Source organism: Salvelinus alpinus, chromosome 6 (assembly GCF_045679555.1).
Source record: "Salvelinus alpinus chromosome 6, SLU_Salpinus.1, whole genome shotgun sequence".
Lineage (NCBI taxonomy): Eukaryota > Metazoa > Chordata > Actinopteri > Salmoniformes > Salmonidae > Salvelinus > Salvelinus alpinus.
Genome location: NC_092091.1, coordinates 44,354,672 through 44,378,539, shown reverse-complemented (window position 1 = coordinate 44,378,539; position 23,868 = coordinate 44,354,672). Strand labels below are relative to the sequence as shown.

The following is a 23,868-nucleotide window of genomic DNA, read 5'->3' as shown; positions in this document are numbered from 1 at the left end:
ACCACTTGTAACAACACCTGCACAGGATCAGTACATCCGAACATCACACCTGCGGGACAGGTACAGGATGGCAACAACAACTGCCCGAGTTACACCAGTAAGCCTGTTGTAAGGCAGGTCTTCACCAGACATCACCGGCAACAATGTCGCCTATGGGCACAAACCCACCATCGCTGGACCAGACAGACTGGCAAAAAGTGCTCTTCACTGACAAGTCGCCGTTTTGTCTGTGGAACTTGTTCAGGTTATGTCTCAGTTGTTGAATCTTATGTTCATACAAATATTTGTGAAGTTTGCTGAAAATTAACGCAGTTGACAGTGAGAGGACGTTTCTTTTTTTGCTGAGTTTATATACACTAAGTGTAGGATCTTTTTTTATTTAAGAACACCTTTTCTTTCCATGTCATAGACTGACCAGGTGCGCAACTCAATATTAGGAAGGTGTTCTTAATGTTTTGTACACTGAGTGTATATGACCATTTTATAAATGGTAAACTTGCATGTAACATGATTGCATTTTGGAACCCCGTTCCCCCCACCACCCCAAGATGAATGGTTTTGACCATGCTTCACTGCTTTTGATTGGTGCAGCTAGAAATCACAAGTGTTTATCCTACATTATAAACTGGGTGGTTTTACATATCATTTGCGGAGTGCATCATGAGCAAAGTCATTGTAGCCTATGATTTGACTTCCCCTAGCTGTGAGAACCATGACATGCGCACAGGCTGACTTGTCACTGCTATAGCGCAGCTGAATAGCCTGCCAGCAGCCTACCACCGTGTCCATTACAATGTAGAACAACGCGACACTAATCCAAATCGTTCAATAGTTAGGCTTTCCATATGACCTTTTCTATTTCTATGGCGGATTCGGAGCCGCAATTTATGAAATATGCCAGGACTTTGGATATAACAATAGATGTCAAAGTCAAAGATACTGGTTTCCCTTATCCATCTGGTGAACATTTCCCTAAATGCTTATGACAAATCCAGCTCCAGAACCAACTATAGCCAGCTGGCTAATATTTTGAATAAGGTGTAGCAACAACAGATAACATTAGCTGGCTAAATAAGGTTAGCATGCTAGCTATATATAAATATATCTATATATATTTTTTTTCCTTTTCTATTTCCTTTTCTTAAACCTGTGTGCTTGGGTATGTTATTTGCTAAAAATGTATTTGAATGTGTAATTCAACTTCCGTATATGTTTGTACAATTTGAAAAGTTTAATAAGATATTTTTGTTGTTGTTGAGCACACATTTTCTCTTGATGCTTGTCACAGTTCAGTAGCCGAAGTCTACGCCCTTCATTGGTGATTGGTCAGCAGTAGGGATTATTCAATTAAGTGTTTGTTGTCGTTCAACAACAGAACACTGGTTTTCATGAATTAAAAACAAATTGAGTTAGTTAGGTGTAAAATAGCTCGACTAAGACCTCTGGAAAAACGTCAAAATTAATAACAGAATTCTTGAGTTATCTTTGATTAATTCTGACAATTTTGAGGAAGTGTACTTGTTGCTGCGGTGTTTCAAGAGGGACAAACCGTAATATTGCTGCTTTTCTCTAGTTTTTCAAACGAAGGTATTTAAAGGGAGCATGCGAACACAGACGTTCACTTCGCCTAGCTAGGAGTAAAATGAACCTGTCTGCGGACGCCTTGAGGGTTCCCACATATTTCCATGTTACAGCACGGAAAACCGACAGACGTGTACCTGTGCTAATGAACTATCTGCATGTCCGCGGCCCCGTTTTGATTTCAAAAATGTTTTGCTACCCCACCATGTAAAAAAAGTTATATAATCAACGGCCAATGTTTACTTTTTTAATTGGGTCTATGACAGTCTATTACAAAATCACAATATCACCAAAGTGTGTTGTATCGAACATTTCAAGCAACATTCCCAGCTAATGAGAAACCAGTCATGGTGTTAAATATAAGAGAATGAACAAGATTTAACAAGGCACCCTTGGGGCTAATTTGTATGGGCGCCAATGGCAGATTTTGAGGGATTTTTACATCCCTATCCCAGCAGAGCGGCGTGTCCACTAAAACGTAATTCCGTGAGGAACTACACTACATGATCAAAAATATGTGGACACCTGCTTGTCGAACATCTCATTCCAAAATCATGGGCATTAATATGATGTTGGTCCCCCCCTTTGCTGCTATAACAGATTCCACTCTTCTGGGAAGACATTCCACTATATGTTGGAACATTGCTGCGGGGACTTGCTTCCATTCAGCCACAAGAGCATTAGTGAGGTTGGGCGATTAGGCCTGGTTCGCAGTCGGCGTTCCAATTCATCCCAAAGTAGTATGATGGGGTTGAGGTCAGGGCTCTGTGCAGGCCAGTCAAGTTCTTCCACACCGATCTCGACAAACCATTTCTGTATGGACCTCACTTTGTGCATGGGGCATTATCATGCTAAAACAGGAAAGGGCGTCCCCAAACTGTTGCCACAAAGGTGGAAGCACAGAATCATCTAGAATGTCATTGTATGCTGTAGCGTTAAGATTTCCCTTCACTGGAACTAAGGGGCCTAACCCGAACCATGAAAAACAGCCCCAGACTATTATTCCTCCTCCACCAAACTTCACAGTTGGCACTATGCATTCAGGCAGGTAGCGTTGTCCTGGCTTCCTCCTAACCCTGATTTGTCCCTCGGCCACGGCAACCCATTTCATGAAACTCTTGACGAACAGTTTCTGTGCTGACGTTGCTTCCAGAGGCAGTTTGGAACTCAGTAGTGAGTGTTGCAACCGAGGACAGACAATTTTTATACGCTTCAGCAATCGGCGGTCCCGTTCTGAGAGCTTGTGTGGCCTACCACTTTGCGGCTGAGCCGGCGTTGCTCCTAGACGTTTCCACTTCACAATAACATCACTTACAGTTGACCGTGGCAGCTCTAGTAGGGCAGAAATTTGATGAACTGACTTGATGGGAAGGTGCCATCCTATGACAGTGCCATGTTGAAAGTCACTGCTCTTCAGTAATGCCATTCTACTTCCAATGTTCGTCTATGGAGATTGCATGTCTGTGAGCTGGAATTTATACCCCTGTCAGCAACTGGTGTGGCTGAAATAGCCAAATTATATAAAAAATAACTAATTTGAAGGGGTGTCCACATACTTTTTATATATTTAGTGTATCAGTGCAAGTCCTGATCGGGTCTCCTCCTCCAGAAACTGACCAGAAGGCGACCGCTGACCACACTGCAGCCCTATTGGAAAAGAGTTTCAGTAACCCCGCCCCCAAGAAGGAGACCACCGTGCTATTTGCTGAGACTCTGTCTCGACTCTGTAAGGATAGGAGAATTACTTTTTATTTTGGTTGTAACCGTCGTTGACCCCAAGTGGGAGATGCCGATGATAGATATCAAGACAGAGGATTGTGCCCATTCTATACTTGTCTCATTATTTCTACTCTACATATTTATTGGACACATTGCAATATAATTACACATCATTGACTTGAATGGGGATGCTTGTTCTAGTCATTCCATTTCTATGACTGACCCTGTGTTACACTCCTTAGGAAGCAGAACGTCATGTACAACCTGTTTGATTGGCCAAAGAGGCGCCACGTCCACCACCACATGAGGGCGCTGTTCTACTAGTGTGTCCAGGCTCTCAATCACCTCTACTTTCATTGCATTTGTACTTACTAAGGAGCTTACTAATGAGCTTCTGACAGGTCTTCAACTTTATATATTCTGTTTCTGTGTTGCTTATGAAATGTCATTTTGCATTCTTGTAACTCTAATGGTGTGTGCAGTGTGGATGAAAGTGTTTGAGTGTGTTTAACCGCATCTTAATGTGTTTAAAACTGTGTGTGTGTGTGTGTGTGTGTGTGTGTGTGTGTGTGTGTGTGTGTGTGTGTGTGTGTGTGTGTGTGTGTGTGTGTGTGTGTGTGTGTGTGTGTGTGTGTGTGTGTGTGTGTGTGTGTGTGTGTGTGTGTGTGTGTGTCTCTCTCTCTCTCTCTCTCTCTCTCTCTCTCTCTCTCTCTCTGTTTGTGTGTCCAGGGCCTGACCAGGATGTCATTCCAGCCGTACAGCTGCAGCAGATCATCACGTCCAGACTGAACAAGTTCAAGGCCTTTGAGGAGGATGCTCTGCAGCTCATCTCCAGAAAGGTAGGCCTTTTTGTCATTTTATTATCCATCCCAAGGGGTGCACAACTGCGTTCCAGTCCTTCTGTTTTTTTTTCTTCCTGCCTCTTAATTGATCAGTTAATGTCATCGATTGGAACCATGAATTGGAAAGGTCTGCCAGTGATACTGTGAAGTGTTCTATTTGGCAGTACCTATCGGTGAGTGGTGTGTCTGTCTCTGACCGGTGTCCCTCTCCCGTCCTCCACAGGATTGGTGGGCATCATCATGGCGGCCCTGGATGAGAAGTTCTCCTCCTCTTACATCAAAGCCATCAGGTAAGATAAACCCCATTGGCCCACAGAGCTGTCAATTGGTTCCCTTTGGCCCAGAGAGCTGTCGATCTATGTGAAATCTATGTGTGTTAGGTATGCATTGGTGTAGGAGCAGCTCTTCCTGAGGGCGGTCATCGCTGAGTTCAGGCGGCTGGGACTGGAGGCGGCCACCTTCCAACAGGTGTAGACCCTACTGAGGTCAACATTGACTTACTACAGCTCTTGCTCAACACACATCTTTCCCTCTTTTACTTGCATTGTGAATTTTTCCCGAGATTCCCTTATCTAAAGGCCACTGTCCTCCACCCTCCCTCTAGGTGTTAGTGCAGCACCAGGCGTTGTGTCGTGTGGAGGGCCTGCAGCCCATCAGTGTGTCCGAGGGTCAGCACCTGAGGTGTGTCAGCACCTGAGAGCGTGTTGTCTGCTGCTGCTGGAGGCTAGCCATCTAGACGTACTACAGCGTGTCTGACTCGACGTCAGCCAGGACGACGTGCTCTACGCACGCAAGGCCGACAGAGAGACCACCAGGGGTCCAGGCAGGGGTCCACCCTGTGTTTTCTGACAAGATTGGTCCTAACGTAACAATTTTTTTTTCTCAGTTCGGGAGAGCTGCAGTATCACCAGGTTTCAGTTGCAGTCAAGCATTAAACTTAAGTATCTCAGTTCCTGAGCCAGGTAGGGAAAGGAAACTGGCTCTATCAGGACTATCTCTGTCCGGTCAATTGATCGATGTACTGTTTTGTGAGAACCAAGATCCCTCTCTCACACTGAAACTCTCCATGTCCACCGTTGGACCACATAGTCTCATGCCTGCCCTTGACCACAGCCAATACTACTGTACCACTCAGGACTGGGATCATGAATCCCACAGACACCCCTGGCTGTGTCCACGAATCTGACCATATATACAAGGTGATATGGTGGCTCTTTTAGAAGCTCACAGTTTTGTTTGATGCTGTCTTCTGAGAGGCAGGGTTTTTTTTAGGACAAGGATCCTCTGTTTTTAACATTTATTTTACGAATGCTTTTCAACGTTGTCATTGTTGTCAGCACCATTCGTTTTTGGAATCATTTGAAAGGGAAACGGCATCGTATTTTTTTATAGAATTCTGTTTTAATCCAAGCACACACGAGATCATGACTTAATTGGCTTTGTGTGTGTTTGCTGAAAATTACCCTTGTTGCAAACTTTTGGAAGGAAATTTAGATCTGGCTTCAACTCATTGTGTTAATGGGAGAACTAGAGTTCCTCATCAGAGTTAGCCATTTGACTTTCCTCATTTATCCTTATTCAAACCTTTTAATGTTGCTTTTGTTTGTTTTATGATTGTCTGTATTCTTTTTGTTTGAATATACAAATGTCATAAAGATATTTGACAATACTTGTAGGTTTACTTTTCCATTCTTCATGTACTCATGAATACATTACTTGAACACATTACTTGCACAGGTATGGCTTTCCAGACATGGCTCGAATGAAGAAAGCATAGTTTGTAGGGTGAAAAGATAACGATAGACATATACTGTACAGCCAGGCATAAGACAAGAAAAATAGATATATATTTATAGTATGTCCAAGGAAAATATCAAAGTCCATCCAGATTTGGGTACACCTGGCATGTTATCCCACAAATCCCAAACTAAATCTATAATAATAGTCACACCTTTTTACAATGTACTGTACATGCTACAAATGAATGACATATTCAATGACCTGTTTTATTAGTGATGTAATGGATATTGTGTTGATGTTTTGTAACTGTCCATCCATTCCTTTTATATCCACAAGCACACTTGAGCTGTGTCTTACATTTTCCTAGACACATTAAGATATTTCATCCAGCATTGTGCAAAGTTGAATATCCTAAATACATCCTTGTTTTGAGAATAGCACATTTGATATTTAAAGCCTCCCCCTTGTATTTTGTACTTGGTTTCATCTATTTTTCCCATGTCTTTTTCATGAATTTGTGTGCCCTTGTTGTGTTGTGCTGTGCGAGAGTGCCAATCAGGCATTTGTGTTTGCTGAGCTTGTGCCCTCCAGGTTGACATAGACCCTGCTGCCCTGGGGGGCGCCCTGCTGCCCTGGATAGTCCAGTCTCTCTATGGGGTGCTCGGCCAGCAGTAGGTAGGAGTGGTTGAGGATGTCCGTGGTACTGGAGGATGATGGGAAGCTGGAGGACCTAGTAAAGGAGCAGTGACACCTCACCTGGAGCGCCCCCTCTCCCCCCACCCGCAGGCTCGGAGACTCCGCCCCCACCTCCCCATCGTACACGTACTCGTTCCCTCCGAGACGGGGGATGACGTCATCCATGGTCAGGGTCACGTACTCCGGACTGACCTCCAGGACCAGGGTAGGCAGGCTCTCCTCCTCCCCGCCTGAAGTGCCTTGTTCTGGGGAGAGTAGTAAGGGGGACTCCCTGGGAAGCATCCCTCTGCCTGGAGCCTCCCTCTCAGACATGATCTCCACGACACAGGCTGCGGTCTCCTCTGAACACTGCTTGATGTTGAAGGGAGGGTCCTATGGAGGTAACACAGGAGCGTACAGACATACTCAGATCCAATGGTTTCCAATGCGTGCACACAATGATAAACTAAATGTGTTGCATATTGAACAAATTTCATTGTTAAAACTTGATCCTTTCAATTGACCTAGGTCCGTTAATCCACGGTGTACTGTAATCAATTACGTTTTTACCCAAGTCTGTCCGTTGATATCTGTCAGGAAGCCGTGGAGTACTTTGTCAAGGTTTGGGACTGGTGGCCACAGATACTGTTTGAGCTTACTGGTGGAAGAAGATAACATTTTTCAGTACAAGTGTCCATGAATAAGGTGGTAAGAATACATTCATGGTAAAACAGATTTTATTATGAAACAACATTTAAAAAAATGCATTTTACCTGAGATACCTGGAGAACATGGAGATAAAGACGACTGATACAACGAGCACCATGAGAGGGATGCAGGAGATGAGGGCACCTGTTGAGTTACATTAAAGAATTCTAGAAGAGTTTGAGAAGGAGGATATCTCCAGAAGTTAAACATAATAAGTGATTGTTTTACTGTACCTATGTCGGAGGGCGTGTCCACAGTGAGTCGGGGTGACCAGTCGCTCCAGTAGCCAGCGTATACTGACCCGTTGGGTCTGGCTCTGACCTGGATGTAGTACTGAACTCCAGTCTGAATGTCCAGACAGGTACTGGTCTCTGGGCCCTGCAGGATCACCAGCTGGAGAGAGAGGACAACACACAATTGCACCCAGTTATTGGTGGGTGATTGGTATGTGTACTGTACTGCAAAATACAAACTCGTGACAAAACATGTAGTTCTCTGTTTACATGCGATAAGGACAGAGGCAGGGTTCTACCACACAACAGAATGAAGTAAACAGAAGAAGATCATTTAGCTAATACTGTACCTTCCAGACAGTCTCCTCTCGAGGCTGGTAGCGATGCTGGTACATCAGGTGGACAGACAGGGCCAATAGGGGGGTGTCCCATTTCAGACACAGCCTGCCCTTCTCCCATTGTCCCCTCAGCCTCCCAGGAGGGGCTGTTTGAACTGACCGCAACATAGGGAGAGGAGAGAGAGACATAACAGGAGTTTTGCAGAGATGATTAGTGCATGTCCAGCAATACAGAGTGTACTGTCTGTTACAGATGACTATCAATATCTTACTTCATTGTCAGCAATACAGTAAGAGGCATGCTAGACTCGACCACTTTCCATTTTTTACTCAATGGAAACGTAGTATACCGGTAGACGGTGGCCTCCTTTTTAAATGAAGGGAGGATTTCACAGCTGCCAGTTGGTATTTTATCAGTGTGACTCACTGCTGTTGTTGAGTCTGAAAGGCTCAGTGTAGAAGGTCCGCCTGGGAGTAGCAGGACCAGCGCTGAGTTTGACCCGTATCTCACTGGACTCTGCTCCATGGAAACTGCAACGGTAGGAGATGTTCTCATTCTGCGTACACTCTCTCCAGTCCTCACGTTCACTGCAGAGACAAGAGAGGTTAAATAGCCAATGATCATGTTTTGGCTGTAAAACTACATTTAAATGACTTTGAGGAGGGTTTTGCAGGAACCTCATTGGAGAAATGAATTTGTTAATACCTGGGTCCCAGCTTGTAGTATATGGTGTAAGTATCATCTCTGTAGGCCTGCCCATTCCATTGGCAGGTGATGTTTTGCAGGTCAGAAGTGTGGCACAACAATGAGATATCAGCTGGGGGAAAATTATAGTAAAACTCCATCACCTAACTCAGTAATGTAAAGTGACCATATTTAGTTTCTCTATACCACATTTACAGCAATACTACCACAGACCTGCACTCTGGGGAACCATGGCAGTTTTGGTGACCGACCAGTCGCTCCAATGACCGCTGGTCTCTTTCTCGCTGTAGCCGTTGGGTTTGACCCTCAGCTGGACGCTGACCACCTCCCCTGGCGCCAGAGAGACCAGGCTGTGGATTTGGGACCTCACTGGCTTTATCTGGGGACAGGGAGGGTACAGAAATCATAGGAGTTCTACACCAGCATGGGGTTTGGGTGATGAGGACTTTCTGACACAAATGGATGCCCTGTAGCCAACCATCAAGTTGAGTAGACAAACTAATAGTGAATGTCCCAGTCATGATCGATTTTTTTACCAACCGTTCATCTGTCTTTTTCCCCTGGCAGCTAATCTGACTAGTTGAATTGGTGTTGATTTCGTGTTTCACAGGTTCAATTGGTGATGTTTTCGAGTTTCAGTAGGCCTACCAGTTCCGTTCTCTCCCTCAGGCTCTGGGAAGAGTAACGTATCCCATACTGCATGTTGTTCTCCCACTCTCTGGGTGTGTGCCACGCCACCTGGAACTGCCCAATATGCCCTGTCGGGTGAAGGGATACATTCACAGGGGGGTCCAGGAGAACTGAGGAGAGGCGGAGGAGAAATAAGAGAGAAGAAAGAATGAAGCAGAGAGGATATGCCATTACTGGAAAGTATGAACTTTAGATTTCAAATGACTAAAATTTGCATTATCTCTCTCTCTCTCTCTCTCTCTCTCTCTCTCTCTCTCACCCTGGTCCTCGATGCTGACAGTGCGTGCGTATAGTGTGTAGTTGGAGCTGCTCTCCATCACTCTGATGTGTGTGAAGGTGAACAGGAAGACATCAGAGGGAGGGAAGGAGCAGACATGGAGGATTTGCCCCTCCTCTGTCCTCTGGAGAATAAGATTACACCTCTTCTCCTCCCGACTGAACAGACAGAGAGAATATGACTGGCATCGGTGACTGGCAGAATGGAGTGTATGTCAGGTCCACTTCAACTGTTAGTGTATTTCATTTCTTGCTGAAAATATTGTTGTTTTGTAAATGACCAGAATACACTGAACATACTCATCGTTACTATAGAAGAAGTCATAAGACTTGTTGTCTGGCATCTCCCAGAAACAGGTGAAGTCATACTGTGTCCTGGTAAAACACTTTGGATCTGCATCATCCGCCAACAGTAGAACATCTGTTATGGAATGTAGTACATACCGATAGGATGAGTTTCATGAAATATACTGTGTCATAAAAATTATGCATATAATGTATAACACTTAGTATAACACTTTAACATAGAATCCCAGGTCGTTAAAGGAAAATAGTACTCAAAAACGATCATTTTGGCATTTGTTTCATTAGTCCACTGTTGAAAACGTTTTGCATGACAGCAATCAAGTTTTCAAGATATAGAACTTTCAAAATACAGAAAGTGTCACAGTATGATGCGTTTTCTGTGGTATACTGTGACACTTTCTGTATTTTGAAAGTTCTATATTTTGAAACTTGATTGCTGACATGCAAAACGTTTTGGTACTTTATCAACAGTGGACTAATGAAACAAATACCAAAATATCGTTTTGGAGTGGTATTTTCCTTTAGTCTACTGATGCACTTGTTTGTGAACATGTCATGTCAGTGCTTAACAGAAAAATTGGCATAAATCCTCAGCAGAGAACAAGGGACAGCTGTGAGAGGATCAACATTATTGCCTTGATTTGTGTAGCTCTGACAGTGACACTATTTCAGATATTGTACATACTGGTTGACAGTTTACTATTGTTATTGATTTGTTGTTTAAGATTAAACAGGTGCTCCAATGTCATACCTTTCTTTGACAGATGAGGGACAGCCCCAGCCCCAGCCCTGGTCCCCTGCCCCAGAACATTCACCGAGCATGCTATGGTCCAGAGCCAGACGCAGAGTATCCTCCGGGTGAGATTGAGATCCATGACATATACATCCACAGGTATGTCTAACCTACCCCATCACTATCCATTAACCTCTATGTCTGAGAGTGTCAGTGTGTTGTGTGTCAACATAGCATTGTGGTCTGGGGGTTAGTAATGAGGGGAGGCCCTATCTGACAGGTCCTCATGCTACAGGAAGTGTGTGTTGTGTGGATTGAGCCAGCCAGGCGTCCAGATGGGGGTGAAAGAGAGGTTGGCCTCTGACACACATTGTAAACTTAGTTGATATTTTCACACACTCAATACATACCTCTCTTACACTATAAGCCATTATGGCTACTCTAAACTCTCTCACCAAAAATCTAAGATCAAATGGAAATCTTTGAACATGTCATCCTTTATTCAGAGTCTGCAGAAAAAGTCAGTTATATGACACATACAGCCTTCAGAAAGTATTCATACTCCTTGACTTATTCACATTTTGTTGTGTTACAGCATGAATTCAAAATGGGTCAAATAATTTTTTTCTCTCACCCATCTACACACAATACACCATAATGACGAAGTGAAAATATGTTTTTAGAAGTGTGTGCAAATGTATTGAAAATGAAATACAGAAATATCTAATTCACATAAGTATTCACACCCCTGAGTCAATACTTTGTAGAAGCACCTTTGGCACCGATTACAGCTGTAAGTCTTTCTCTGTAAGTGTCTAAGAGCTTTCCACACATTATTATTTTCAAAATGTTTCAAGCTCTGTCAAATTAGTTGTTGATCATTGCTAGACAACCATTTTCAGGTCTTGCGATAGATCTTTAAGTAGATTTAAATCAAATGTTAACTTGGCCACTCAGGAACATTCACTGACTACTTGTAAGCAACTCCGGTGTCTGGTGAAAAGGTTTACCTCTTGGATTTTGCCTGTGCTTAGCTCCATTCCATTTCTTTTTTATCCTGAAAAACTCCCCAGTCCTTAATGATTACAAGCGTACCGATAACATGATGCAGCCACCAATACGCTTGAAAACATGGAAAGTGTTACTTAGTAATGTGTTGTATTGGATTTTCCCCAAACAAAAACTTTGTATTCAGGCCAAAAAGTGAATTGGTTTGCCACATTTTTTTCATTATTACTTTACTGCCTTGTTGCAAACAGGATGCATGTTTTTTTAAACTATTTTTATTCTGTACAGGCTTCCTTCTTTTCACTCGGTCATTTAGGTTAGTATTGTGGAGTATCTACAGTGTTGTTGAGCCATCCTCAGTTTTCTCCTATCACAGCCATTAAACTCTGTGACTATTTTAATGTCACCATTGGCTTCATGGTGAAATCCCTGAGCAGGAACTGAGTTAGGAAGGAGGTATGTATCTTTGTAGTGACTGGGTGTACTGATACACCATCCAATGTGTAATTAATAATTTCACCATGCTCAAAGGGATATTCAATGTCTTTTTTTGTTTTTTTGTTTATCTACCAATAGCTGCCCTTCTTTGCAAGGATTTGGAAAACCTCCCTGGTCTTTGTGGTTGAATCTGTTCCTGTGTTCGAATACTCATACTAACCGCACTAAGCCTACTATTTGTGAAGTAAATTGAGTATGTAGTATGCTTGTTGGTCCTAGTATGGATATAGTTAGTATGCCAAAAGTTCCCGGATGTCGTACTACATTCGCCTAAATACAAAGTATACAAGCAGTGGACAGTTAGGCCCATAAAGCAATTGTTACGAATATGGGCGTGGCTTCATAACATTTTCAGATTTGAAGAAAATGGTGGAAAATATACAGCCGAAGTCCGACGAGAGTGGATACAAATTCATTGCTAACTAATTATGACAAATGTTAAGAAAATGTTGAGCAATGTAATAAAGTAATGACTTTTCAAATAAGTTACGTTACATGTCATGCTGGCTGACAATTTGTTGGCTACTAATATATCGAATTCACTTTGGCTATCTAGTCCGGTTTCAGAGCACTTTTGTCTGAGTGCGCCAGAGCGCAGAATAACTGCTGAATTTATGCACGCTCAACACCTGTTGAATATGGCCGGTGTCAGTAAAAAAGCATAATTAAATGGTTGCCAACAGCTCAGTTACAGTCCCCAATGCTCTTGATAACATGAAAACAGCCTAACCAGCTATGCTAGGGCGAGTAAAATGGTCAGTCTGAGGTGTTCTCTCGCTAGCCAACATTAGCCAGTTAGCTTGGGTGCTTGACCGCCTTTGTGAGGTCCTACAACTCGGCCAGAGCGGCCAGTGTGAGCTCGGAATACTCCGAGAGCGAAACGCTCTGAATTTACAAACGCCCAGAGCGCACTCTGGCACTCCAGATTGAATTTACGAAACATACCCAAAGTTGTAAAATGTCTAGCTAGTAATTTGTCATGCTAGCAAGAGGTTGCATTGCAACAGCATCAACTTCTGGAAGACAGACGTAGCGCTAGTACGCTCAACTGAAAGGATACCGTTCGTTTACAGTATACTAAAATGAACTAATAGTATATAGTATGTAGTATATTCTCATTCTGTATGTAGTATACAGTATGTTAGCATGGGTATTCGAACACAACTTGTGTTTGAAATTCACTGCTTAACTGAGGGACCTTACAGATAATTGTATGTGTGCGGTACAGAGATGAGGAAGTCATTCCAAAATCATGTTAAACACTATTATTGCACACAAAGTGAGTCCATGCAACATATTATGTGACTTCTTAAGCACATTTTTACCCCTGAACTTATTTAGGCTTGCCTTAACAGACAGGTTGAATACTTACTGAGTCAAGACATTTAAACTTTTCATTTTTTATTCATTTGTAAACATTTCTAAAAACATAATTCCACTTTGACATTATGGGGTATTGTGTGTAGGCCAGTGACACAAAATCCCTATGTAATCCATTTCAAATTCAGGCTGTAAGATAACAAAATGTGGGAAAAGTAAAGGGGTGTGAATACATTCTGAAGGCACTGTGTCAACACATTGTGACCACAATTCAGCAACTATCTCTTCCAACTAGTCTATTGGTCAGTTGATCCCGAGACAGCTAGGTCTGCTGGAGCATTGCCTCAAAGAGGACCGCAGACAGCGATGATAGACAGAGGTGCTTCTATAGAAGTTGCATCCTTATTCAGTTCCTATTTCCTGGTATAAGGGCTGAAATCTTAAATAGTTTGAAAGGGGCATCTGTGTAGATAGCAGGATACAGCTGTGCGTTTCTCCTGTGTGCACTGTCTCTTAGGTCCAGTTTATGTTATAGTGTTTTTGGTTTGACTATCCTTGTGGGGACGGAAGTCCTAAGGACAGTAAAACAAGGCAAATTTGTGGTGACATTTTGAAGGTCCCTACAAGGAAAAAGGCTATTTTAGGGTTACAGTTAGGGTTAGAATGGCAAAGATACAGAAAGATGGAGGAATTCAGATATGATGTCATCGTTTTAGCACTACCCACAGAGTTCAACTACAATGCTCTGGTTCAATGTGCCAGTAAATCAGCACAATCTACTTTTTCATATTTTTTTTTACTGACTCCATCTTGGAGCTATAATTTAGATAATGTATACTGTGCTAATGGAGAGCAATGTAGAATATGGCGAACTTAGCAAACTAGGCATTTGTGGTAAGTACATGGGAGTCGCCATCTTTAAGCACATTCACTGTTAGGGTTAAGGGTTAGGAGTTAGGTTCAGGGTTAAGGTGAGGTTTGAATGGGAATCAATTGTTTGTTAAAACAAACATGTGTGTGTGTATATATTCGTCTGTGTGTGCCTGTGTGTGTGTGTGACCGTCTACGGTATGTGTGTATGTGTTCTGCTGTCAGGAAGCTCAACTCAGCGGGGCCCTGCGAGTCAGTCCTCAGTGCTTTGCCTGTCAGCAGGAGGAAATCCAATGACAGATCAGCTCCCTGCAGCAGGGAAGAGGCCAGGCCCTGTGTGTGTGTGTGTGTGTGTGTGTGTGTGTGTGGGTGTGGGTGTGGGTGTGGGTGTTTGTCCTAAAAGATCAGCTCTGTGCACCAGGGAAGAGGCCAGGGCCCTGTCAACCTCAGGCCTCCCCGGTCAGAGCCTGGGCTGCGGTTTAGGCCTGACACCAAAGACGCTGACATTCAGAGGGACAATAGTAAGCCAATAGTGTGCCCCCACTCTCCACCATGAGTAAAAACAACACTTTATTCTACCTTACTCTAGGACTCTGAGAAACAGTGGCAATAGGGGCGTTGTTGATGGGTTAGATCTAGTCTCGCATTGCCATACCTCCAAAAATCACGTCGTTGTCACAAAACCGGGTTCCCGGCGATGCTAGGTTAGATCCAACAGGGGGGATAAATGAAAGAGTAAAATGTACTACTTTCGATTCAAAGCTCAAGTTATTTATGTGCCTCAGTCCAGTCAGTCACCACTGAGAGGTTTTATTTAAGAAAACTAAAAACAAAACTTTTTCTCACAGAGTAGTAGATACAGTAGATACACCATCCAAAGGGATACAGGTAGCATACAGTATGTCACAAAGGTAAACAAATGGTCTGTATATAAGATTGATACTACACTTTTACGAGAGGATGATATATTCTATAAGGACACGTTAAGGAACAAATACAGTACAGTAGGTACATTCTTATGTAATGCAAACGATATAGGGGAGAGTGGGGTAAGTTGAGCCAAAGGGGTAAGCTGAGCCACCCTTGTTTCTAGGAAACAATACACAACATTCATAATTTGACCTAATATTTAGGAAGAGGTCATCATTTCATGGAGTCTGTGAAGGAAGAAACCACATGGGGGAAAAAATGATAAACAAGCTAGGTCCAAAAAACAGTTTTTCACCAAGTCAAATACATTTATTGTGTTAGAGATTTCATGATGCTTTTATCTAAACCAAAGTAGATCATTTTAAGATTGTTCTAAGCATCAGTTGGGGTTTCTAGATTTTTTTATTTTTTTTATTTAACCTTTATTTAAACTAGGTAAGCCAGTTAAGAACAAATTCTTATTTACAATGACGGCCTACCCCGACGAAACCCTAACCCCGACGACACTGGGCCAATTGTGCACCGCCCTACGGGAGCTTCAATATGAGGGCCTAAACCTAGCATGAAAGTGCATCCTTGTAGCTGTGTGGGCTAATATAGTCAAAATGTTTGCCTTGGGTTAAGTTGAGCCAATGGCAAGTTGAGCAAATTCAAGTGTTTTCTTTCCAGGCATAATGCATGGCATTATCACTGGGATATGAGGTAGCGACAGGGCCTATGTTAAAAGTGTCAAAAGTGTTTGTTAGGTGTTAAGCCTGTGTTAAAATATGCTTACGATTATATTTTTTAAACGTAGTGGTAATAGTTAATTCAGTACAGAGGTAAGTGGCACCAAGAGATCACTTTTTTTGGTCACGCTATGTTTTCAAAACTAATGTTTACATGCATATTTATTATTTCCAGGGATACACAACATCCTGAAATATATGTAAATATCGTTGATGGAAAGATACTATATTTCCCTTAACGGAGTGATGATGAATGTAAAAAATTGCTCAACTTACCCCACTCTCCCCTACAACAAAACAAGAAATAAGTGAATAGACACGTGCTACATAGTTTTTCCCCCCCAGTCGGATCCATCTCAATCCATCTCAGAATGGACAGCTAACTACACGTGTGAGCATATGTCCGCAAAAAAAGTCCTCTCTCCGTTTGGATGAAGGGCTGAAAGTTCATCGAGCACCCATCAGACTCTGGCAGTGTAATAGCATGTGACTCCGGCAGTGTAGTATCATGTCATGGAGCATCTTCCTTGTCCATCCTGTCCTTCAAACAAGGACCGCAACGTGTCCCAAGTCTAGTGTCACATCTCCCAAACACGCCCAAAGGCAACCCTCAGCCCCACCCGCCAACCTACCTGGCAGGGTTGTTAAGCACGTCATGCAGCCCCTTATTCTTCTGTACTTTCCTTCAGAAAGGACTGCAGTGTCCAGTTCCACATCTCCCTTCCCAGCCCCCATAAGACCTCCACAGTGTCCTTTCACAGTCTTCCCTCTATACCCTTGTGGTCCAGGTGGACTGTCTGCTACTCCATCGGTCCCCACGTTGGGCTGCAGCAGGGGGGCGGCAGTAACGCAGGGCTGAGCCTCGGGGCCTCTCCCGTGGGCTACGTGACCTGCTGGGGGCTGTGGGGGCTGGTAGTCAGGCCTCCTCGGCCGTGGCGTCTATCCCGGCGTAGGTGAAGTTCTCGAAGAGCGCCATGTTCACGTAGGCCTGGGGAGGGAGGTTAAGAGAAATGATGGTAGTTAGATAGTACACTCGTAGAAGAAAGTGTTCCAAAAGGGTTCTTCAGTTGTCCCCAAAGGATAACCATTTTTGGTTCCAGGTAGAACCTTTTTTGGTTTCAGGTAGAACCCTCTGTGGAAAGGGCTCTGCAGTACATGGAACCGAAAAGGGTTCTACCTCGAACCAAAAGGGTTTTTACCTCGAACCAAAACTAGTTCTTCAAAGGGTTCTCTAGTGGGAACAGCCAAATAACCCTTTAAGGTTTTAGATAACATCTTTTTTTCTAATTGTGTACAGTCGTGGCCAAAAGATTGGAGAATGACACAAATATACATTTTCACAAAGTCTGCTGCTTCAGTGTCTTTAGTTATTTTTGTCAGATATTACAATGTAATACTGAAGTATAATTACAAGCATTTCATAATTGTCAAAGGCTTTTATTGACAATTACATTAATTTGATGCAAAGAGTCAATATTTGCAGTGTTGACCCTTCTTTTTCAAGACCTCTGCAATCCGCCCTGGCATGCTGTCAATTAACTTCTGAGCCACATCCTGACTGATGGCAGCCCATTCTTGCATAATCAATGCTTGGAGTTGTCAGAATTTGTGAGTTTTTGTTTGTCCACCCGCCTCTTGAGGATTGACCACAAGTTCTCAATGGGATTAAGGTCTGGGGAGGTTCCTGGCCATGGACCCAAAATATCGATGTTTTGTTCCCCGAGCCACTTTTGCCTTATGGCAAGGATCTCCATCATGCTGGAAAAGGCATTGTTCATCACCAAACTGTTCCTGGGTGGTTGGGGGAAGTTGTTCTCGGAGGATGTGTTGGTACCATTCTTTATTCATGGCTGTGTTCTTAGGCAAAATTGTGAGTGAGCCCACTCCCTTGGCTGAGAAGCAACCCCACACATGAATGGTCTCAGGATGCTTTACTGTTGGCATGACACAGGATTGATGGTAGCGCTCACCTTGTCTGCTCCGGACAACCTTTTTTCCGGATACCCCAAACACTCGGAAAGGGGATTCATCAGAGAAAATGACTTTACCCCAGTCCTCAGCAGTCCAATCCCTGTACCTTTTGCAGAATATCAGTCTGTCCCTAATGTTTTTCCTGTAGAGAAGTGGCTTCTTTGCTGCCCTTCTTGACACCAGGCCATCCTCCAAAAGTCTTCGCCTCACTGTGCATGAAGATGCACTCACACCTGCCTGCTGCCATTCCTGAGCAAGCTCTGTACTGGTGGTGCCCCGATCACGCAGCTCAATCAACTTTAGGAGACGGTCCTGGCGCTTGCTGGACTTTCTTGGGCGCCCTGAAGCCTTCTTCACAACAATTTAACCGCTCTCCTTGAAGTTCTTGATGATCCGATAAATTGTTGATTTAGGTGCAATCTTACTGGCAGCAATATCCTTGCCTGTGAAGCCCTTTTGGGGCAAAGCAATGATGACGGCACGTGTTTCCTTGCAGGTAACCATGGTTGACAGAGGAAGAACAATGATTCCAAGCACCACCCTCCTTTTGAAGCTTCCAGTCTGTTATTCGAACTCAATCAGCATAACAGAGTGATCTCCAGCCTTGTCCTCGTCAACACTCACATCTGTGTAAGCGAGAGAATCACTGACATGATGTCAGATGGTCCTTTTGTGGCAGGGCTGAAATGCAGTGGAAATGTTTTTGGGGGGATTCAGTTAATTTGCATGGCAAAGAGGGACTTTGCAATTAATTGCAATTCATCTGATCACTCTTCATAACATTCTGGAGTATATGCAAATTGCCATCAAACAAACTGAGGCAGCAGACTTTGTGAAAATTAATATTTGTGTCATTCTCAAAACTTTTGGCCACGACTCTAGAATGATTTAGAGAACTAGGGTGAGGAATGCAATTTGAAGAGGAATTCTATCTAACTAGGACCCTCTCAGCCAACTCCTGAATGACAACACAAACAGGTCTGGAACCAGGTTACCTCTGTGCCCTATGGGATAGATCAGGGAATTGCTAGCTTAGTGAAAAGATGAGTCCTAAGTGAAACTGTAGGTGAATGTCTCCTTACCTTCCTGGCCTCCTGCATCCTGTTGAGCTGTACAGAGATCTGAGAGAAAGGAGGTCTCTCATGCGGCCGGTCTCTCCAGCACTGCCTCATTAACTCATACCTGGGAAAAAATAACCAATGAACCAGCTATAACGGTGCACGCATACAGTATACACATATACACACCCCCTCCCTCCCTCTCTCTCACACACATACACACACACACACAGAGACGCATGTATGCACACACAAACACACAGGTCCAAGCACAGGTCATCACTTACACTTCGTCGTCACAGTTCCTGGGCTGCTCCATCCTGTAGCTCTGAGGGAGTTTCTCATAGAGCTCAGCACAGGTCATCCCACAGTAGGGAGTACCACCTGATACACAAAGAGAGGAGAGGGGGAGCGGGTCACTTTTACATTGATACAATGACACAGAGAAAGGAGTTGATTGACTCATCTTTGTCTTCGTAATTCTTTGTCATGGTCATGATTGTCATCATCATCATCATCATCATCATCATCATCATCATCATCAGGCGGGCATGCAAAGTAACTATTTCCTTTCATGTGATACAGTATATTTCCCAGAGTGAGGGGGGATGTTCTGCTGACTGCCTACTCTGTTAACTCTCAGCTGGGGAACCTTCCCCCTCTCTCTCTCTCTCTCTGGTGTGAAAGCTGTGGGGGAACTGGTTATATATTTTCTCACTGTGACAACCCACATTGTGTCACGTTCCTGACCTGTTTTCTGTTTAGTTTTGTGTGTTAGTTGGTCAGGACGTGAGTTTGGGTGGGCATTCTATGTTGTCTGTTTCTATGTTGGTTTAGGGTTGCCTGGTATGGCTCTCAATTGGAGGCAGGTGTTTGGCGTTCCTCTAATTGAGAGTCATATTTAGGTAGGCTGTTCACAAGGTTTGTTTGTGGGTGGTTGTCTCCTGTGTCTGTGTCGATGTTTGCACCATACGGGACTGTTTACGGTTTGTTCATTTCATGTAGTCTGTTCCTGTTCATTTCGTTCTTCACGTTGTATGTAAGTTCGTTGTTCAGGTCTGTCTACTTTCGTTTTGTTATTTTGTATCATTTTCAAGTATAGTTCGTTTTCGTGTTTGTTCGTTTTGTTTATTTAATAAATCATTCATGTCATTTCAACGCGCTGCACCTTGGTTCAATCCCTGCTCCTCCTCTTCAGATGAAGAGGAGGAGGACTGCCGTTACAGAACCACCCACCAATCCAGAGCCAAGCAGCGTAATTTGGAGCAACGGGCAAGTATACAGGACTTGTGGAGTTGGGAGCAAATATTTAACGGAGAAGGACCATGGGCTAAAGTAAATCACCGTCCATGGGAACGGCTGGAGGCAGCTCGGAGAGCGGAGGAAAATAGAGAGAGGAACCGGCGTTATGAGGGGACGCGTCTTGCACGGAAGCCCGAAAAGCCCGTGAGTAACTCCCAAAAATTTCTTGGGGGGGGGCTAAGGGGTAGTGGGCCTAGGGCAGGTAGGAGACCTGCGCCCACTTCCCAGGCTAACCGTGGAGAGCGGGAGTACGGGCAGACACCGTGTTACGCAGTAGAGCGCACGGTGTCTCCTGTACGTGTGCATAGCCCGGTGCGGGTTATTCCACCTCCCCGCACTGGTAGGGCTAGATTGGGCATTGAGCCAGGTGTCATGAGGCCGGCTCAACGCGTCTGGTCTCCAGTGCGTCTCCTCGGGCCGGCATACATGGCACCTGCCTTATGCATGGTTTCCCCGGTTCGCCTACATAGCCCGGTGCGGGTTATTCCACCTCCCCGCACTGGGCAGGCGACCGGGAGCATTCAACCAGGTAAGGTTGGGCAGGCTCAATGCTCAAGAGAGCCAGTACGCCTGCACGGTCCGGTATTTCCGGTGCCACCTCCCCGCCCCAGCCTAGTACCTACAGTGCCTACACTACGCACTAGGCTACCAGGGCATTTCCAGAGCCCTGTTCCTCCTCTACGCACTCTCCCTGTAGTGCGTGTATCCAGTTCGGTGCCTCCAGTTCCGGCCCCACGCACTAAGCCACCTGTGCGTCTCCTAAGTCCTGTACACACTGTCACTTCTCCCCGTACTAGTCCTGAGGTGCGTGCCCTCAGCCCGGTGCCTCCAGTGCCGGTACCACGCACCAGGTATAGAGTGGGCTTTGAGAGTACAGTGTGCCCTGTCCCTGCTTCCCGCACTAGTATGAAGGTGCGTGTCCTTAGCCCGGTGCCTCCAGTTCCGGCACCACGCACCAGGTCTACAGTGCGCCTTATCCGGCCAGAGCCATCCGTCTACCCAGCGCCATCTGAGCCATCCGTCTCCTCAGCGCCATCTGAGCCATCCGTCTCCCCAGCGCCATCTGAGCCATCCGTCTCCCCAGCGCCATCTGAGCCATCCGTCTCCCCAGCGCCGTCTGAGCCGCCCGTCTGCAATGAGCCTGCAAAGCCGCCCGTCTGCCATGAGCCTGCAAAGCCGCCCGTCTGCCATGAGCCTACAGAGCCGTCCGCCAGACAGGAGCCGCTAGAGCCGCCCGCCAGACAGGAGCCGCTAGAGCCGTCCGTCAGACAGGGTCTGCCAGAGCCGCCAACCAGACAGGATCTGCCAGAGCCGCCAACCAGACAGGATCTGCCAGAGCCGCCAGCCAGACAGGATCTGCCAGAGCCGCCAGCCAGACAGGATCTGCCAGAGCCGCCAGCCAGACAGGATCTGCCAGAGCCGCCAGCGAGCCATGAGCAGCCAGAGCCGTCAGCGAGCCATGAGCAGCCAGAGCCGTCAGAGAGCCATGAGCGTCCAGAGCCGTCAGCCTGCCATGAGCGTCCAGAGCCGTCAGCCTGCCATGAGCGTCCAGAGCCGTCAGAGAGCCATGAGCAGCCAGAGCCGTCAGAGAGCCATGAGCAGCCAGAGCCGTCAGAGAGCCATGAGCAGCCAGAGCCGTCAGAGAGCCATGAGCGTCCAGAGCCGTCAGCCAGCCATGAGCGTCCAGAGCCGTCAGCCTGCCATGAGCGTCCAGAGCCGTCAGCCTGCCATGAGCGTCCAGAGCCGTCAGCCTGCCATGAGCGTCCAGAGCCGTCAGCCTGCCATGAGCGTCCAGAGCCGTCAGTCAGCCATGAGCTGTCCCTCAGCCAGAAGCGGCTAGTAATTCAGAACTGCCCCTCAGTCCAGAGCTGTCTCTCTGTCCGGAGTTGCCCCTCTATCCTGAGCTACCTCTTTATCCTGAGCTACCTCTCTCTCCTAAGCTATCCCTCTGTCCTGAGCTATCCCTATGTCCTGAGCTACCTTGTCCCAGAGCTGTCCTTGATTCTGGTGTTGCCCCTAAATTTAGGTGGGGTTATTTGGAGGGTGGTCATTGTGGGGAGGATACGGAAGCGGGGATTGATTATGGTGGGGTGGGAACCACGCCCGGAGCCTAAGCCACCACCGTGGTCAGATGCCCACCCAGACCCTCCCCTGGACTTTTTGGTGATGCGTTCGGAGTACGCATCTTGAGGGGGGGGTTATGTCACGTTCCTGACCTGTTTTCTGTTTAGTTTTGTGTGTTAGTTGGTCAGGACGTGAGTTTGGGTGGGCATTCTATGTTGTCTGTTTCTATGTTGGTTTAGGGTTGCCTGGTATGGCTCTCAATTGGAGGCAGGTGTTTGGCGTTCCTCTAATTGAGAGTCATATTTAGGTAGGCTGTTCACAAGGTTTGTTTGTGGGTGGTTGTCTCCTGTGTCTGTGTCGATGTTTGCACCATACGGGACTGTTTACGGTTTGTTCATTTCATGTAGTCTGTTCCTGTTCATTTCGTTCTTCACGTTGTATGTAAGTTCGTTGTTCAGGTCTGTCTACTTTCGTTTTGTTATTTTGTATCATTTTCAAGTATAGTTCGTTTTCGTGTTTGTTCGTTTTGTTTATTTAATAAATCATTCATGTCATTTCAACGCGCTGCACCTTGGTTCAATCCCTGCTCCTCCTCTTCAGATGAAGAGGAGGAGGACTGCCGTTACACATTGCTAGGAATATGGGCTATTACTGTTCCTCATTCAATAATATGTATAACATTCGCACAGCATCACTATACGTCAACTTACCTAAACTCACTATCTCCCATAGAAGTACACCGAAAGACCACCTGAGAAAAAGAAAGAGGGAGAGGAAAGAGAAAGAGGAAACATTTAATTATTTATATATGTTAATTACATCTTTTTACATTAGCTTGATAATGCAATTGACTGATACCGAATAATTTTGTAATAGCACGACATGTAAACACATCCTCGTGTCTTATTACAGGAGAATCAGATGACTTTATAGCAGCCTCACAACTGTAAAAAGCAGAGAGAGAAACAACAAGTACTCTTCACTATCTGTACAGAGCCACCATCTGACTCTGTGATTGTCAACTAACAAGATAATGTAGCCAACTCACTGCAAGTTAATCAGTTAACTGTCAGTCATTCTGTACAAATACAATGATGAACCCATTGACTCAGCTTGAGGTAAACAATCTCTCCTGCTCTCCCTCTATCGCTTGCTCTCTCTCTCTCGCTCTACCTTTCTCTAGAACATAAACACAGCGTAGTGGTCTGGTTATCTTTGTTTATATTCTGTCGTGTGTCACAAAATGAGTGCCTTTGCTCTAGTCAAAACAAGGCTCTACACACACACATACACACACACTTAGTGCTGTAGCTAGCTTGTTAACAACTTGTTTACTACAGAAACGTCTCTCTTCTTTGCTAACCTAACCAGCCTCGTTCTTTCCACTTCCTGTAGCTGTCCTAGGGCCTTCCAGTCAATTCTGAACCAGGTATAAATAGTCTGTTTGACAGGCTCTATGTGGTAGTGTGGCCGTCCACTGGCTCTATGTTCCTCTTGGCAGGGCCGGTCCTTGCCATTGTGCCACCCTAGGCAAGACCAACAAATGTGCCCCTGCAAAACTAAAATAGTCCC

General features: G+C 45.1%; 2 protein-coding genes across 5 annotated transcripts in view; both read right to left on the bottom strand.

The window, feature by feature from the left end:
- Positions 1 to 5,979: 5,979 nt before the first annotated feature.
- On the bottom strand, positions 5,980 to 10,786 carry LOC139578739 (thrombopoietin receptor-like). Its single transcript, XM_071406717.1, has 12 exons — positions 10,566 to 10,786; positions 9,809 to 9,929; positions 9,492 to 9,667; positions 9,191 to 9,342; positions 8,756 to 8,921; positions 8,543 to 8,654; positions 8,264 to 8,424; positions 7,849 to 7,991; positions 7,499 to 7,658; positions 7,331 to 7,409; positions 7,128 to 7,215; positions 5,980 to 6,950 (listed from the first exon to the last, which is right to left on the bottom strand). Exons 1-12 carry the CDS (start codon positions 10,687 to 10,689, stop codon positions 6,438 to 6,440), a joined length of 1,995 nt encoding a protein of 664 aa, XP_071262818.1. The 5' UTR covers positions 10,690 to 10,786; the 3' UTR covers positions 5,980 to 6,437.
- Positions 10,787 to 15,033: 4,247 nt separating this feature from the next.
- The window catches only part of LOC139577558 (tyrosine-protein kinase receptor Tie-1-like), a 31,598-nt gene continuing 22,763 nt past the window's right edge, over positions 15,034 to 23,868 (bottom strand). For all 4 annotated transcript variants that reach the window (XM_071404632.1, XM_071404631.1, XM_071404634.1 and 1 more), the window contains 4 exons: positions 23,007 to 23,047; positions 19,218 to 19,314; positions 18,955 to 19,054; positions 15,034 to 16,889 (listed from right to left, as the gene is read on the bottom strand). In XM_071404632.1, the coding sequence (XP_071260733.1) occupies positions 16,818 to 16,889; positions 18,955 to 19,054; positions 19,218 to 19,314; positions 23,007 to 23,047 (310 nt within the window). In that variant the 3' untranslated portion in view covers positions 15,034 to 16,817. The remainder of the gene's footprint in view (positions 16,890 to 18,954; positions 19,055 to 19,217; positions 19,315 to 23,006; positions 23,048 to 23,868) is intronic.

Bases quoted from the DNA above. Each gene is read 5' to 3' on its own strand.
- LOC139578739 (XM_071406717.1), bottom strand. From the start codon at position 10,689: ATGGATCTCAATCTCACCCGGAGGATACTCTGCGTCTGGCTCTGGACC. The intron at 9,930-10,565 runs GTATGACATTGG...ATTCCATAACAG, and splicing joins CCCTCATCTGTCAAAGAAAG to ATGTTCTACTGTTGGCGGAT. The intron at 8,922-9,190 runs GTAGGCCTACTG...CCCTGTCCCCAG, and splicing joins TGAGGGAGAGAACGGAACTG to ATAAAGCCAGTGAGGTCCCA.